The sequence below is a fragment of the Macaca nemestrina genome, chromosome 4 (genome assembly GCF_043159975.1).
Source record: "Macaca nemestrina isolate mMacNem1 chromosome 4, mMacNem.hap1, whole genome shotgun sequence".
Taxonomy (NCBI): domain Eukaryota; kingdom Metazoa; phylum Chordata; class Mammalia; order Primates; family Cercopithecidae; genus Macaca; species Macaca nemestrina.
This window is the reverse complement of record NC_092128.1, coordinates 184,368,177-184,386,153: the sequence shown is the minus strand read 5'-3', so window position 1 is coordinate 184,386,153 and position 17,977 is coordinate 184,368,177. Positions and strand designations below refer to the sequence as shown.

General features: G+C 47.3%; 1 protein-coding gene across 2 annotated transcripts in view; it reads right to left on the bottom strand.

Moving 5' to 3' along the window:
• Nucleotides 1–709: 709 nt before the first annotated feature.
• Nucleotides 710–17,977, bottom strand: part of LOC105472607 (MX dynamin like GTPase 2) — a 44,291-nt gene continuing 27,023 nt past the window's right edge. For both annotated transcript variants that reach the window (XM_011726000.2, XM_011726001.3), the window contains exons 7-14: nt 14,913–15,111; nt 13,055–13,133; nt 10,436–10,558; nt 10,143–10,284; nt 7,161–7,319; nt 5,947–6,023; nt 2,371–2,625; nt 710–1,379 (exon numbers count right to left, since the gene is read on the bottom strand). In XM_011726000.2, the coding sequence (XP_011724302.2) occupies nt 1,137–1,379; nt 2,371–2,625; nt 5,947–6,023; nt 7,161–7,319; nt 10,143–10,284; nt 10,436–10,558; nt 13,055–13,133; nt 14,913–15,111 (1,277 nt within the window). In that variant the 3' untranslated portion in view covers nt 710–1,136. The remainder of the gene's footprint in view (nt 1,380–2,370; nt 2,626–5,946; nt 6,024–7,160; nt 7,320–10,142; nt 10,285–10,435; nt 10,559–13,054; nt 13,134–14,912; nt 15,112–17,977) is intronic.

Genomic DNA, 17,977 nt, shown 5'->3' with positions numbered 1-17,977 from the left:
TTGTCTTTTTATTAAGGAATCTATATGTTCATAGTTTGGAACATACAGGAAAACATGAAGAAGAAAATAAAATTACCTGTAATGATGATCACTGGTGTGAAGTTCTCTGTGTGTGTGTGTGTGTGTGTGTGTGTGTGTTCAGAGACAGTCTCGCTCTCACTCTGTCACCCAGGTTGTAGTGAAGGGTGCAGTCATGGCTCACTGCAGCCTCAAAGTCCTGGGCTCAAGGGATCCTCCTGCTTCAGCCCCCTGAGTAGCTGGGACTACAGGTGTGCACCACCATGTCTGGCTACTTACAAACCAATTTTTTTTAGAGACAGGGTCTCACTATGTTGCCCAGTCTGGTCTTGAACTCCTGGGCTCAAGCAATCCTCTTGCTTCAGTCTCCAGAGTCACTGGGATTAGAGGTATGAGTCACTGAACCTGCCTACATTTTTAAAAAGTCTCTTTGCTTTATTAAATTCCTCTTCAAGACTTAACAGAGCAATGGTGGCTCATCATAATCAGGGAAACAAGAAGAAGAGAGAATCACTCAGGCTTCTTTCTGGGGGGCAGTGGAGAATCCGGGAAACACAATGACAGTGAACCATGGGAAGCAGGGGGCATGGCCAGTGGATCTGAAAGGGACCAGCTAACGGTCACTAAATGTCCAAGGCCTGGGCTTCAGCGATAGCCTCAGGTATCTCTGTCACTCCACGGCACTCATTCGTTCAGTGAGATGTCATTTATTAAGCAGTTACAATGTTGCAGGTGCTGTGCAAAAGACTGGACATACAAAAGAAGAATTTGACCCGGACCTTCCCACTCTGGGGTCTATAATCTTGTAGGGGGAAGGGAACACAAATGCAAATTAGTAAACAATGAGAGCAGTAGCTTAGGACACTGCAACTGTGTGCTACAGGGCTCAAGGACTAGAGACCCACCCCTTCATGAAGGTCAGGGAAGAGCTGGGTGGTGGAGAGAGCTGAGCCTGTGTGGAGCCCTGATGTACGCTCTGATGCTGAGGGAGCACAGTAGAGATGGACACAGATAGTAACAGAAGAGTGTGGCCCCCAAAGCAGAAGCAGCATCCTGCACCATCTCCCCTCAGAATGAATGAGTATGTACAAGAAAACAACCACAGGCATCGCCGTCCTTCAATGGATCTCTTTGCTGGAGAATTGACAGAGCGCGTGCCGCGCCTGAGTGAGCCGATAAATTCTCTCCTTAAGCATTCTTCTCTTGGTGGCGGTCTCACTCTGCTCTTGAAGCAGCCAGGAATAGCGATTTTTTTCCTGTAGTATCTGCATCATGGCTTTCTGCAAGGAGTCACCGTTCTCTCGGAGCATAAAATACTGAATTATAAATGGGATCTGGTTGGCGAGACGTGTGCTGGTTTCCTGGAAGAGGGAGAAAGAAGGGTTTGCTGGAGTAGTCTCAGCCCAAGGCCTGTGGTTGCAGGCAGAAGGCACGGAGTTCTCGGATGGGCATATGGTTGCCTTGTGAAGCCCTGGTGGGCCCGCCCACCTCCACTCCAGTGCTCAGCATCAAGCCCCATGAAGGTTCTATCTGCACTGACTCCTCTTTACTACCAGGCATACCCTCTAGCACTAAGAATCCCCCTGCTAGGCTAGCAAGCCCATACCACCTCTGGGCATCCCCATAGCTCCTCCCTGCTGGAGAGAACCCCCGGCCCAGGACTCCCCTGGCTCCCTTCTGGGTGTGCATCAGGGCCATTTCGAATCCTCCCTCATTCCATCTTCATAGATGCAGCCAGTGTGTCTGGCAGCCAGGTGCCCATGGCTGGGAGACCACTCTATTCTGATTGAGAAAGGGCTTCGGGAGGTGGGTGTCTTTGCAGTTTAAAAGCTATTTTTCCTTCCTGGGCACAGTGATACTTGCATACTGGATAGAAAGTCAGAGGCCAAAAAGTTCATTAGGTCACAAAATCTAGGGAAAGGAAATTTCATTCCTATCTTGTGGGGCTGGCGAGTGTGGCACGTTAGTGCCTTCTGGACACCAAAGAAAGCTGATTCATAGCCATTATCATTGACGTTTGTTGTATTTTGCTGTATTCTGATCATAGTAATTTTGTAATTCATGGACTGCATATGAAATATAAAGAATTTTGGGGTCAGAATTAATTTTGAGTACATGCTCTGCTCACTTTAAAAACTGATTGTGGGGAAATTAATTAAAAATGCCTTCGCAGGGCTCGTGTAAAAGTATAAATGAGAAAATATATAAGTAGTTTATCATAGTACAAAAGGGCTTAATACATTGTAGTGGTCCCTCCCTCCTTCCCTCAGCAAAGCCTCTCTAGGTTAGCATAGTCCCTGCTCAACTCTACAAATGCCAGAGAGCGCAGATCCTGCCCCCCGGGGAACTCACGGAGAAGTAGGCGTTCAGGTGGACGCCTATTTCATTAAAGGAGGAAACTGAAGACTCATTAATGGGAAAATGAGAGTTCAACTTCATATTCTGTGAAGGCTTCCCCAGAGGGTTAAAAATCTCTTCTCGGACTTTCTTCACAACAACACTGTAAATCTGATCTTGACAAAAAACAATCTGCTCCATTCTGAACTGAAGTTGGATCATGTTTTCTGCCTTTTCTGTGTGTCTCACTTTTATGTCTTCAATCTTGCTCTGGTTAGATAAGAAAGACAAGCACATTACTTCTTTTTCTTCTTTCCTGTTGGCTTAAACAGATTTGGAAGTACTATGATGCTGAACTCAGAATAAAAACGAATCTGAGGTCAAAGATGTCCTGAGACTTGAAATGGTGATTTTTAGAAAGTCCCACTTCCCCCTTTCTGTCCTTATGAACCTGGTTTCTTCACTCCCCGCTTGCAACATACCTTCTGTCCTGCCCTTTCTTCCTCTCTGGCCATCCCCAGTCCCTCCCACACCACCAGCTTTCTGCTCCTTCATCAGGAACAGGCTTAGTCCATGCTGTTGGGACGGTGTCAGTCATTCCTGGAGTTCTACTTCTGCTGGAATGGTTCCAGTACTGACACTGGGATAACAGTGTGATATACCTGTTTCCCAGGAATCCCGGGGCTCCTACGTCACCCATGCAGTCAAGGAAGAAAGGTTGACTTGGCACGGTGGCTCATGCCTGTAATCCCAGCACTTTGGGAGGCTGAGGAGGGTGGATCACTTGAGATCAGGTGTTCAAGACCAGCCTGGCCAACATCGTGAAACCTCATCTCTACTAAAAATACAAAATTAGCTGGGTGTAGTGGCGAACACCTGTAATCCCAGCTACTTGGGAGACTGAGGCAGGAGAATCACTTGAATCTGGGAGGCAGAGGTTGCAGTGAGCTATCACACCATTGCACTCCAGCCTGGACAACAAGAGTGAAACTCTATCTCAAAAAGGCTGGGTGTGGTGGCTCACACCTGTAATCCCAGCACTGGGGGACTGAGGCAGGTGGATCACCTGAGGTCAGGAGTTTGAGACCAACTTGGCCAACATGACAAAACCCCATCTCTACTAAAAATACAAAAATTAGCTGAGTGTGGTGGCAGGCGCTTGTAATCCCAGCTACTTGGGGGGTTGAGGCAGGAGAATCGCTTGAACCCAGGAGGCAGACGTTGCAGTGAGCCGAGATGGCACCACTGTACTCCAGCCTGAGTGACAGAGTGAGACTTCATCTCAAAAGAAAAAAAAAAAAAAAGGAAAGAGGTGATATAGCAGAGAACAGGGATCACAGAGTCACTGCCTCGGACTGAACATTTGTGTCCCTCACCCCCCAATTTACATGTTCAAAACAAAGCAGAAAGGTAATGGTATTGGGAGGTGGGAGGCAATTAATCATGAGGGTAGAGCCTCATGAATGTGACTGAGGCCCTTATAAAGGAACCCCAGAGAGCGCTCTTTCCACCGTGTGAGGGTACACAAGAAGGTGGTGGCCGTCCGCAACCTGAAAGAGAACCCTCACTGCCACCTGACCATGCCCACACACTGATCTCAGGCTCCCAGGTTAATAAGACACATCCAGTTTATGGGACTTTGTGATAGAAGCTTGAACTAAGACTGTTATGTCCTGGCTTTGAGTTTCTTTTTCTTTTTTTTGTTTTTGAGATGGTGTCTCGCCCTGTTGCCCAGGCTACAGTGCAGTGGCACAATCTCGACTCACTGCAACCTCCGCCTCCCAGGTTCAAGTGATTTTCGGCTAATTTTTGTATTTTTAGTAGACACAAGGGTTTCACTGGGTTGGCCAGGCTGGTCTCGAACTCCTGACCTCAAGTGATCTGCCCGCCTCGGCCTCCCAAAGTGCTAGGATTACAGGTGTGAGCCACCACGCCCGGCCTAGGCTTTTGAGTTTCAAACAGACTTTTTAAAACTGAAAGCAGAAGCAGTGGCTTGAGAGTAAGAGGGTGAGTTTCAGAGGTGAAGTTTCACGGGTGCTGGTTCTTTCTCTCTCTCTTTCTTTTCTATTTTTTTAAGTATATGTGACAACTGTGAAAGAAAAATAGAATCTTGGGACCACAAACTTACTATACCAAAGGGAAAGTTAACTGTCTTTCTTTTGTTCCCAAACAGAAGCTGTGATTTCACACGCACACTTTATCCAATGTAAAATGTAGATTTACTGAGCGCGAGATGAATGCATGATTGACTTGCCCTCCACGCCTTTCTTTTCACATATAACATGTAGATTCATTGAGTGCTGGTCAGAGTCTTACAAGAGTGTGACCTCTGCCTCACTGCCTACCCTCCTTCTTTCTTCCCCGCTTGCTCTTTCCTTTTCAAATACTGAAGTTCCTCTAAACCCTCGTTAGGAAAAGCACAGGTCACAGATCGCACTGGGACTTGTGTTTCTTTTTCCCAGGTACATCCTCGACCTGGGCAAAATAAACCTCGGATCGAGGCAGATCTGCCTCAGGCACTTTTCGGTCTATACAACGATGGACGGTAGACCCTCTGGGAGTAGAAGCGGCCTGTGCTGCACTCCTCAAGATTTGTGACACAGGAGGCAACGCGCCCCCCAGGCTCTGATGTGGCTCTGGGGAGCGTGCAGGCCATGGCCTTGGAGAGCCCCGTAGTCCCTGGTATGGAGCCGGGAGCTGTTGCAAGGCTGTGTCTATCCAAGGGCAGCACAAAAGAGGTGAAGAGCCTTGGTGGATGCCAGAGTTCCCATGGCCCAGAGCAGTCAGGCCTGCAGCAGAGTGCTTCATGTGTCCCGGCAGGGGTTGGCAGGAGCTCAGGGACCAAGGGGACCAAGGTCTGGGAAGGACAATGGACATCTTGGTGACTGGGGACCAGGCAGGTCACCCACCCCATGAGCAGGCACCTGGGACGCAGACACAGCCCCTGAGAAAGTGGGCGAGAGTCAGAACTGAGATTTAATTTTTACCAACAGGCCAAAAGGGTGAAAGAAGAAATTAATTTACATGACGGAAAAATGACAGAAATTGTCCTTCTTGCTTGCCTGCACTAAGGAATGAGATTTCAATCCACGAGCCCAGGCCTGGGCAGAAGAGGAATTTTATTTAGAGCCCATGTGGCACATGCCCTCTTTTGCCTTTGCTGAAGGTAACTCAGGGAAGAGTTGCTAAGTAGAAACCCACAGAGCAACATCTTTGAGTCAAACATACAAACTTGGGAGTAGGACCAGTGAACAACGCTGTGCTTTATGCTTGAAAAAGATTCAGCCTACCAGCTCGTCCTAGGTGGAGCCCCATGTCCTGCGCGACGTCATGCAAAACAGATGGCAGGGCACAGGCCTCCTTTCATTTCCCCTGGGGAGTGAAGCCTCCTCCTGAGCAGAAGCCAAGCAGGCAGGTGCTCCTGGAGTCGCCAGCCCCGCCAGCCCCACCAGCCCCACCAGCCTGCCATTGCATCCCTGGCCTCATGGTTCCAAACGACAGGGTTCCAAACGACAGGGAACAGATCCAGCTTCTCTCAAGGTTAAACAGCCAGTGGTCCAGGTGACTAGCAAGTGAACTCTGGGCGCTTACCTGAACAGTATGGTTAAGGTTGAAGAATTCACCAAAATGTTTTTTGGCCATGTTAACGAAAGCTTGCCGGATAATTTCTGACCAAAAAAAAAAAGAAAAAAGAAAACATCAGTAAAACACAAGCAGAAATAAAATGGTTAAAGACACAGGGAGGATGACTGATGATACCCTGACCCATTCCAGGAGACTGAGTTTCCTAGGCCTGCAGACCAAGATAGGAGAGGGTGAGATGTCATTCCAGGGACATGCAGTCCAGCCCTCGTGCAGCCTGGGCAGGTCCCGTCGGTTTCCCGTGCCTGTGTGCACGTTAACCTCTGACTATTCCTCACATCATCAGGGGTCCGCAACCCCCGGGCTGGACCAATTCCAGTCCACGTCCGGCAGATGTGCAGTGAGCTAGTGAGCATTGCTGCCTGAGCCCCCCCTCCTTTCACATCTGCAGTGGCACCAGATTCTCACAGGTGCACAAACCCTATTGAGAACTGCGCATGCGAGGGATCTAGGTTGCGTGTTCCTTATGAGAAACTCATGCCTGATGATCTGTCACTGTCTCCCATCACTCCCCTGGTGGGACCGTCTAGTTGCAGGAAGACAAGCTAAGGGCTCCCACCATGATGAGGATTCTACATTATGATGAGCTGTGTAATTATTTCATTATATATTACAATGTAATAATCATAGAAATAAAGTGCACAATAAATGCAATGCAGTTGAATCATCCCAGAGCCATCCCTCTCGCCCCTCACCGGCCTGTGGAAAAATTGTCTTCCATGAAAGCAGTCTCTGGTGCCGTAAAGACTGGGGACCGCTGCCTTACACAGCTGTGTAGGGGGCTGCGTATGATACAGAGGAAGCACTTGTGCACCCTCTGCCTGTCCCCTAAAGACAAGAGAAACCATCTTCCCCACGTCCTCCGTATGTTTGAAGGACAGCGATGGAAAGTGCCTACCGCACTAAGCATGCTTCCCCATCTCCTAGAAACCTCAGTACGAGTTCTCAGGCAGAAGGGCAGAATCTGCAGCTCTGACCGGCTCCCAGGCCTTGCCAGTGCTGCTGGCTCACAGACCACACCAAGTAGCAATCTAGCACACCAGTGAGCTGGTCTGCAGGCAGGCTGTGTTTGGTAACTCCATTCCAATCTCTTCCTCCAAGGCATTGGGGTCTATGGAAGGTACGAGAGTGATGGTTTGGGAGTCCTGCATGAAAGTCCTCACCCACGGCTTTCTGGAGCATGCTAAGGGCGGGCTCCACCAGGTGCTGGATGTACTGATGCACGATGGTCTCAAATGTCTTGTAGTTGACAAATCCCAGAAGTTCCTTGCCTCGATACTGCTTTTCATATTTTTCAACTTCTTCATGGATAATATTTTTAACTGCAACATCAAACAGACCTCCACGGTGAATTCTAATAATTCTGCAGACGTTGTAAAGCTAGCAACAGTTTTTTAAAGTCTTGCTCCCCACCGCACGCAGAGGCAGTGTTGCAAAGTGAAGTTTTGTTCACAATGAGAAAAATATTCATGGTCTAATAACAGGAGTTTAAGAAATACTGACTTTTGGGAAACAAAAATCTTATTCCATGAAACTGTGTTTCAATTGAAAGTCATCACCCCAAGAGAGAAGTTACTATTTCTAACTGGTAGGAACAACAAAACAAAACAAAACCACAACAAAACAAAAAAAACCTGATTAGAGGCCAGGTGTGGTGGCTCATGCCTGTAATATCATCACCTTGGGAGGTCGAGGTGGGAGGATCATTTGAGGCCAGGAGTTCGAGACCAGCCTGGGCAACATAACAAGATCCTGTCTCTACAAAAATAAAAACAGATTAGCCAGGCATGGTGGTGTGTGCCTCTAGTCCCAGCTATCTGTGAGTGATCGCACCACTGCACTCCAGCCTGGGTGACAGCAAGAGCCTGTCTCTGAAAAATAAAAACAAAACTAAACACGAAAATCTGATCAGTTAAATGAATATGGAAAATTAATCTTGTACCCCTCACCTCCTAAGCATACAGCTACAGATTACAGTTGGAGGGATCTTACCACGGAGGTAAATAGTGCTGTTTTCTCCAAGTGCCAGAACAAAAACACAACAGCATACACACAATGAGATGGTTTGGCTCTGTGTCCCCACCCAAATCTCATCTCAAATTGTGTTTGGCTCTGTGTCCCCACCCAAATCTCATCCCAAATTGTGTTTGTCTCTGTGTCCCCACCCAAATCTCATCTCAAATTATAATCCCCATGTGTCAAGAGAGCAAGTGAAGACACTTTGGGGAGCAGTGACCCCAGGTCCTGCCCTGGTGGATGAGGATGCTGCAACCCCTGGGCAGGGGGAGCTCCCTGGGACTTGGAGGTGGTTTGTGGGTTAGCATGCCAAGGCAAGACAGGTCACGCCAGGAAATTGATAAGGTCTCCTGGTGGGAGGTGATTGGATCATGGGGGTGGTTTTTCTCATGCTGCCCTCATGATCATGAGTTCTCACGGGATCTGATAGTTTAAAAGTGTTCGGGGGCTGAGAGTGGTGGCTCATGCCTGTAATCCCAGCCCTTTGGGAGGCAGAGGAGGGCAGATCACCTGAGGTCAGGAGTTCGAGACCAGCCTGGTCAACGTGGTGAAACCCCATCTCTACTAAAAGTATAAAAATCAGCTGGGCATGGTGGCACGCAACTGTAATCACAGCTACTTGGAAAGCTGAGGCAGGAGAATTACTTGAACCTGGGAGGCTGAGGTTGCAGTAAGCCGAGATCACACCACTACACTGCAGCCTGGGCAACAAGAGTGAAACTCCATCTCAAAATAAATAAATAAATAAAGTGTTTGGCAGCTCTCCCCTTGCTCTCTCTCCTGCCACCTTGTAAAGAAGGTGCTTGCTTCTCCTTTGTTTCCTGCTATAATTGTAAGTTTTCTGAGGCCTCCCCAGCCATGTGGAACTGTGAGTCCATTAAACCTCCTTTCTTTATAAATTATCCAGTCTCAGGTAGTTTTTTATAGCAGTGTGAAAATGAACACACACACACACACACACACACACACACACACACACACGCCCTACTGGCACCTGGGCTGGAGCACATGGGAATCGAAACTTTGCCAGGTGAAGCCAGCAGGCTCTTGTCAAACCAGGGATCTCCCTGGTCTTGAATTAGGGGCAAAGAGAAGGAGGATTGGGATGAGTGGAATTGTTTGGGTGACCTGAGCACATTTTAGCACTTAAAATACTGCTACTTCATCTAGTCTTTACTTGTTGTTGAAACTAGATCATCATACCCTAGACCTTCCGGAGGGGGAGATGGTAAATGATTTCATGTGGACTCCCCCCTCCCGTGGTCCCCTGGCACCCATGCTGAGCTCTGTCTTAATACCACCAAAATAAATAAGTATCCCAGGTCACTTTTTCTACCAGGCTGAGGTTTAGCTGCTACTAACGAAGGCTTTATGTCTGGTGTGTCCACAACAGGCACTACGGCCAGCCAGCAGCTGTGCACTCAACTCAGTGGCTGGAGAGCCTTCATGTGGGGCTGGCCCCCAGAGTCATCTGGACCTCTGCTTTGGGTACAGGCTTCCCTCCAGGCACTCAGAATAGCGGCCCTGAGGTAACCTGGGCTGCTCTGCGAATTCCTCAGGTGAGCATGGAATGCCATTTAGCCTCAAAACCAAGAAGCAAGGCCAGGCACAGAGGCTGACATCTATAATCCCAGCACTTTGGGAGGCTGAGGCAGGTGGATTGCTCGAGCCCACGAGTTCAAGAGCAGCCTGAGCAATGGTGGTGAAAACCTGTCTCTACAAAAAAGTACAAAAATTAGCTGGGTATGGTGGTTCACACCTGTGGTCCCAACTACTCAGGAGGCTGAGGTGGGAGGATCACTTGAACCCGGGAGGTTGAGGCTGCAGTGAGCCATGATTGCGCCACTACACTGCAGCCTAGGCAACAGAGGGAGACCCTGTCTCAACAAAACAAAACAAAACCAAGACGCAAGAGGACGTCAGAGGCAGTGGAATTGCCCTGTGTTGAGTTGCTGAGGTCAATGCCCCATGTTTCTGGGTCTTGGTCCTTGAGGGACAGTTGCTGATCACCAAGCGTTTCAGAGTCTTGGATGTGCGTGTTCTGCTCTGGGCACACTTATGTGCTGGACATAGCCTCCAGTCTAGGTAAATACCACCCTGTTTTGTGGGCAGCCCTGCCCAGAACTTACCTTTTTGGGTATTAGTTGCAAGTATGCCTATCCAGTTTTTAAAATCCTCTCTGATTTTGTTGTATAAACGGGTCTCGTTCTCCCTTACAACTTCTTCTCCTTCTATTAACTTTTCGATGTCCTGATTAAACATCTTGATTTTCTGAAAATGATATAAAGTCAACAGTCTGTGCTGAAATCATATGAAAGAACTGGGACCGGTGTTGTAAGGAGATGTCCACCCACATGCCTCATCTCATGGGTGAGGAGGGGGAAGGACACAGTGTCATGTGGAGGCCCGCGGAAGTCCTCACCTCAATCAGAAAGAACATCTTGTCGGCATCCTGGCTGGGGATGTCAGCACCGCAACGCCGCAGCTCCTCGGTCGCCTTCTGGTGGCTCTCCCTTATTTGTTCTTCTAACAACGGGAGCGATTTCTAAAGAAAACAATTGCAAACAATCAAACTATGGCTTAAGAGATTGGCCAACATATTTCTTTGGTATATGGGTAGGAACCCTTTAAAGCATGCAGGAAGATCTGGAATTTTTGTTATTTTGTGAATCTCAGTGAGATGGAAACCAGCCAAGGAGCCCAAAGAGAGTTTTGCATGCAACAGGCATGTCCCACAGCTTGGACGGCTTGGCTCGGAATTTTGCATTCTGCTGTGCAATTGGAGTGGTGAGGAATCGGGTGGTGGACAGTTTTTACTTTTGTTTTGTGGTGGTTGTTTGATTTGGCTTGGTGCCTTGTAATTCCAGAATAAGAACACTTGAATATAATGTGCAATGTCTTAGTAAAATGGGATTTTTGGTGACAATGTGAGTGTTATAAACTGAAAAACACTGTGTCTTGGGGTTGGTGACACACTCCACACCTCATTTAATCCCCACACTGTCGTCTGCTGCTGCCAGTTTTTTGTCAGAGAAGAAACTAAAGCTCAGAGAATCCAATTACTTGCTATCTTCACAGACCTAGTGAGCAGCAGTGGCCAATCGCAACCTGCCTACCAACTCCCCAACCCTGCTCATAAACACTGCAGGTGAAGACACCGTGGGGAGCAGTGACCCCAGGTCCTGCCCTGGTGGACAAGGATGCTACAGCCCCTGGGCAGGGGGAGCTCCCTGGGACTTGGAGGTGGTTTGTGGGTTAGCATGCCAAGGCAAGACAGGTTATGCCAGGAAATTGATAAGGTCTCCTAGGCTCTTTTTTGGGAGACAGTTTGTATCTGTAGGCAAAGTGTATTACCTTCTGATATTTCAAATTGTCATTGTTACAATTCAGTCGATTTAACATTTAAAAATTAATTTAAAATATTATATATTTTAAATTAAAATATTTGTGTTGAAAAAAGTTATAAAAATACAACATTTTTATTTTTGCAAAAACCAGATGTTTTTCTCAATTAGACAGGGATATAGCTTTCAGAAACCTCTTCTGCAAACTTAGTGAATTCCACTGGAATCAGTGATTCTCAAAGTTTGTTCCCAGGAAGACCTGGGAACGTAGAAATGCAAATCCACAGGTCTTACATCTAAGTCAGAAACTCTGGGTCTGGGACCCAGGAATCTAAATTTTTTTTTTTTTTTGAGACGGAGCCTCACTTTGTCGCCCAGGCTGGAGTGCAGTGGCGTGATCTCAGATCACTGCAACCTCCACCTTCTGGGCTCAAGCCATTCTCCTGGCTCAGCCTCCCAAGTAGCTGGGACTACAGGTGCACAACACCACGCTGGCTAATTTTTGTATTTTTAGTAGAGACCGGGTTTCACCATGTTGGCCAGGCTGGCCTCGAACTCCTGACCTCAGGTGACCCACCCGCCTCAGCCTCCCAAAGTGCTGGGATTACATATGTAAGCCACCATGCCCAGTGTGCCCAGCAGAATCTAAATTGTAACAAACTTTCCAGGTAATTCTTGTATACCTTAAAGTTGGAGAACCACTGGCTCCTTCCAACCAAATTTTCTTTGAGTATGTGCTTCCTGGCTCAAGTAAGTCATTGCTTTTGTTTAATACACAATTTAGCATGGGCCAAGTCCTAGGATCTGGAATAATCTTTGCTCAAAGGGTAAACCTAAATCTTCCCATGTTGCTTGGCCTCATTTGTGAAGGTTTAGGCAAGCATTAAAAATATTCAATTTCTCAATAACCACCAAACCGAAGTTTTTCTATAATTGATGATGTCATGAGTCCCTTGTCTGTAGTTGTCTGCTTTTGAGAATCCATAAAAATGGATTTGTTTCTTACAAACTAATTATTTCTTAGAAGTTTGAGGCTAGAAGAATTTTTTTTTTTTTTTTTTTTAAGACAGAATTTCGCTCTTGTTGCCCAGGCTGGAGTGCAATGGCACGATCTCGGCTCACTGCAACCTCCACCTTCCGGGTTCGAGTGATTCTCCTGCCTCAGCCACCTGAGTAGCTGGGATTACAGGCATGTGCCGCCATGCCCAGCTAATTTTGTATTTTTAGTAGAGATGGAGTTTCTCTATGTTGGTCAGGCTGGTCTTGAACTCCTGACCTCAGGTGATCCACCGGCCTCAGCCTCCCAAAGTGCTGGGATTACAGGCATGAGCCACCATGTCTGGCAGTAAAAATTTTTTTTTACCAGGAAGTATTAACAACATATTGAAAAAAGACAACTTGCTCGCTCAGTGGTCAGTCCTTTTTATATTGCTAAACTGGTACTACAATTTGTTTCCTTCTCTTCCCCCTCCCCACCTCTGCTGACCAATTCAACCCTTTGTTTTAACACTATGTACTTGTTGCTTCCCAGTTTGGAAGTTCTTCCTGTGAGCCTATGACGGTGAGTGAGACAGTTTTCAGAGGGTACTTGTTTGCTTGTTTGGACAGAACAGTGGGGCATCTTAGCCAATTCCAGAGCAAGAGAGTGACTTGGGCATGCTGTATTGATCACTTGTCACCCAACCCACGTGGCTCACTTGGATGTGCGTGATGAGTTCAGCGGTAAGTCTTTCTGCCAGTCGGGGAACCGTGGCTGACCCCTCCTCCAGCAGAACTCTGAAACGAGACAGACACTCATGCATTCAGGAAGGACTTGTGTACCATCTTGCTAGTACCGGGCTTTGTGTGTGGTAGGTGAGCCCAGCTCCCTGGGGCAACACTTGCCATCAGAAAAGCCAGGTGGTGCATGAGCAAGACACTTGCCACCAGCCTGTACCCAAGCAAGTGTGGGCCAGGAAGCCTCCTTCCCTTCTCCCTTTCTATCATCCCCACAAACTCATGAGGTAGGTCGTCTTAGCTACAGGAAAACAAACCAGCCTCATGGAGATTAACTGAGTTGCCCGGATTAGTATTTTATTTCTCATCACCAAAGTACGGTGCTTACTAAGTGCCGGGCACCAATCTAAGGGCTTTATAAATATTAACACATTTAGTCATTTAACAACCCACTTTAGAGCAAGAAAGACTGAGACACAGAAAGGTTAGGCAGCTTGCTGCATTTGCTTGCTGCAGCCACACAGCAGGCAGCGTGGCTGCAGCGTGTTTGCCAATAGCAGAAATTTAGGATGAAGCACACAGGATTATTCCCTAGCACTGCCAGTGCCTCTCACTGCAAGGGCCGGCTCTCAATGCAAGGATTTCAGATTTCCCAAAGACCTTGAGAAGCGGTTCACAAAGGGAGGTCCCTGAACTGGCAACATTAGCCTCAACCAGGAGGAACCTGTTAGAAGCAAAAGTCTTGGGCCCCTCCCCAGACCTTAGGGCAGGGCAGAGCTAGCGCTGTTTTAAGGAACTCTCCAGAGAGTCTGCTGCTCACCCAGCATGGAGAACCGTGGGCCTGATTATTTTGAAATCTCCCAGCTCGAGGAGGAGAGTTTACTTCTCCTCATGTCCTCTAGTGCTATTGAAAACAGCATGTTTAATCCACTCAGAGCAGGAGCAGAGAGGAAGAAAGAAGGAACCGGGTGGTATTTACTGAGTGCTGGCTGCTAGTGCTCAAGACCTTTGTGTATGTCGTGTTATTTAATCCTAACCACATCTTGGAGAAGATGGAAAAGACAAAATTCAGAGAAGGTGGCCCATATTGTAAGATCACATAGTTAGCAAGCAGCAGACCTGCTCCGCCCAAATTCACTGTTTTCCCATTAGTTCTCCTTCAAGCAGGAATGACCTGTGTGCTGCTGGATCATTCAGGAATAACAAGTTCCAGAATGAAGGAGAAAAGAGCTCCATTCAATGGGGAAAATCCCAGTGTCCTACAAACTACAGAGTCTCTATAGGATGATTTCTATTTAATAAAACCAGTTATTATTAAATTTCTATGTAATAAAAACAAGTGATGTGCTGGCGAATGACTGTGGGCACTGGAGGCTCTAAGAACGTGGAGAGTTCCATAGAGCAGGTTTTCCTGTGTGCCGCTTTCAGTGGTAAACACGGGTTCTGGAAGTTAGGAGCTCTGTGTTCAGTCCTGCTCCCATTCACTGTTTGACCTCATTATTCTTATCTATGAACATGGGGGAAACTTCACCTGCCTTATGTATCTCTTAATAAAAGGACTCAAATCAGAAAGCAAGTGAAAACATTTTGGAAAACCAAAGTGTTCTATGCTTTACTTCATGACACATTCCAGTTTTTAATCAGCACCATCATTAGAATCTAAAAAAAACAATGATGTGTCTAAATAAGCCAAGAAATTTAACACCAAAATAAGGTGAGGCTAGGTTATACTACCTTGTGTAATTTGTGCATATACTTTGGTCATCATCCGGGCCAACTCTGGCAGATGGGCTGGCTTTTCATGGAGTCTAATTCCAGGGCTTTCCTGAAGAGTCTCACCTGAAACATGGATGTGTTTGAAAGAATGTAATCTCTTTCTTGGTTGCCTCTGCCAAACTCAGTCTGTTGATGATCTCCTGCTGGCCCCGGCACTTCACGATCATGTAGCCCTTCTTGAGGGGGTATGTGAGGTTCCGTACCACATTAATGATGCTTTTCTCGGTGCCCCTGTCCATTAGATCTGGTTTGGTCAGGATCCCTGTGAGATGGTTAAAGAAGGGAAATGGAAAGGTCATTGATCCCCTCAAATAGATTTGACTCCTACTGGGCTATGGGCTCCTTTTTTGGCCAGTAAGGTCTTCTGTAGTCTTGATCCTCCAGTGCCTCACTCCCTCCTCATTCCCTCATCGCCCCTCTTCTTTGCATTTCTTTTGGTTCAGTATCTCACCCTCTCACTCAGTTCATTCGTCCTGGATAGTTGACTTAACAAATAGTTCTTGGATGCCTACTGGGTGCCCAGCACTAAGGCAGCATGCATGGTTAGCACGAACTGGCTCCATGCACCATGTTTCCAAGAACGCCTCATTCCCTAATGAGGGGAGTCCCTTTCTAGTGTCTCCTGAACCGACTCACTCGGCTCCCTCTTGTGGGTACCTTCTCTGATCTCCTCCTCCCCACTTTCCTCGCCCCCTCCTCTGTCCCCACTCCTTCCTGCTTGCACTGGATAGAAAACTTTGAATTCCAAGTGCTTTTTTTTTTGTTTATGTTGCTTGAGTGTCAAATAGCCACTGCATTTCTTGTTTGTGTGTGTTGAAAAGCCCTTCCTTCCTTCCTTCCTTCCTTCCTTCCTTCCTTCCTTCCTTCCTGTCTTTCTTTATTTCCTTCTTTCTTTCCTTCTTTCTTTCTTTCTTTCCTTCCTTCCTTCCTTCCTTCCTTCCTTCCTTCCTTTCTTCCTTCCTTCCTTCCTTCCTTCCTTCCCTTCCTTCCTTCCTTCTTTCCTTTCTTTCTTTCTTTCTTTCTTTCTTTCTTTCTTTCTTTCTTTCTTTCTTTCTTTCTTTCTTTCTTTCTTTCTTTCTTTCTTTCTTTCTTTCTTTCTTTCTGACAGAGTCTTGCTCTGTCACCCAGGCTGGAGTACAGTGGCTCGCTTCAACCTCCACCTCCCCAGTTCAAGCAATTCCCCTGCCTCAGCCTCCTGAGTAGCTGGGACCACAGGCGTGTGCCACCACGCCCAGCTAATTTTTGTATTTTTAGTAGAGATGAGGTTTCACCATGTTGGCCAGGCTGGTCTCAAACTCCTGACCTCATGATCCACCCACTTCAGCCTCCCAAAATGCTGGGATTACAGGCATGAGCCACCGTGCCCAGCCTTATTTTCTGCTATTTTGTCCTTTGTTTTAATTTGTGGATAAGTCTGGCTATCTGGTCTACTATTCCTGAACCTCTCTCTCCAGATAAATTAATCTAGTAATATACAAAAAATAAAGAAGAGTGGATATTGATAAGGGCCACACAGAGAGTTAACATAAAGTGATGTGCTGGCAAATGACTGTGGGCAGAGATATGTGGTGTAGTCTCCGGTTGGGTGGACAGGGAGGGCCTCTCTCAGAAGGCAACATTTGGACTGAGATCTGAATGAAGGAAGGAGTCAGCCTAGTGGGGATGGAGAAGGAGCACTCCAGACCCTGGGTGAGAGGGAGCAGGGATGGCAGAGCCATATTGAAGCGTCATGAGCAAGGCAGAGCGTGGGAACTGAGATCAGAGAGGCAGGCAGGACCAGGTCACCTGGGGCTCTGCTTTCTAAATAAAGGAGTCTGGGGTTTATATGCATGTGAAACAGCAGCAGGAGAGAATGTAAACAGGGAAGGGCATGACTTGATTGACATGTTTGAAAGCCAGTGGAGAGGGCACTGCCATGGGCAAGGTGAGTGCTAGAACAGCAGGAGAATGTTTGAGCAGTACAGGCAGGAGACCATGGTGGCTTGGTCTAGGCAGTGACAGTGGGGATGGAGAGGAGTGGATGGATTTGGCACCCGTTTTGGAGGCAGAGTCACCAGGACTTCAGATACATTGGACTTGGAGGCAAGGGGAGGGAGGACTCAAATGGGACTCTTTGATTTGGCTTTAGAACTGGGTGGGTGGATGGGTTCTGTGAATGAGGTGGGGAAGCCTTGGGGAGGAGGAGAATCAGGATGGAGTATGAAACCAAGAGTTCTGTTTTGGTCATGTTTAACTGGAGACATCGACCAGACAGCCAAATGGAGTTGTCCAGTTAAGCAAGGTCAAGGTTACAGATACAGATTTGGGAGTCACTGGCATGTAGATGGAATTACAAACCACAGCCAGATAAGATCACTGAATGTGACGATGTGTTGATAGAAGGAGAGCCCAGAACCAAGTTTTCCATATTTAGAGGCCTGAGAATTGAAGAGACATGAAAACAAGGAGTCTGAGAATGTGACTTCCAGCTGGGCAGTGATGGAAGCGACCTGAGAGAGAGAATGGTGAAGGAAGGAGAGAGGTTCAGGAAGGAGGGAGTGGGCAACTGGGGTGACTGCTGCTGAGAAAGGAAAGGCGAGGACAGAGATGTGACCATGTGCTCCTCAGTGCAGAGGGTGTGGGTGACCTCGACAGGAGCAGTCTCTGTCTCAAGAGGGGACAGGAGCTCAGCTGAAGCCGAGGTAGTAGACAGCATCCATTTAGCAATGGATGGGTGGGGAACCAGCTTAGTGAGGGCCTGAAAATATTGACCCACTGTTGTTTTTGAAACTTGATATTCTCTAAGCCACTGTTATATTATCATCAAATTTGCTCTATTCTCATCCTTTGGGAGTATTGTGTAGATAGTCATTCAATTTTCTTTCTTTTCTTTTCTTTTCTTTTTTTTTTTTTGTTTTTGAGACAGAGTCTCGCTCTTTCACCAGGCTGGAGTGCAGTGGCATGATCTTGGCTCACTGCAACCTCCATCTCTCAGGTTCAAGTGATTCTCGTGCCTCAGCCTCCCGAGTAGCTGGGATTACAGGCATGTGCCACCACGACCGGCTAATTTTTTGTATTTTTAGTAGAGACGGGGTTTCACTGTGTTGGCCAGGGTGGTCTCGAACTCCTGACCTCAGTTGATCCGACCG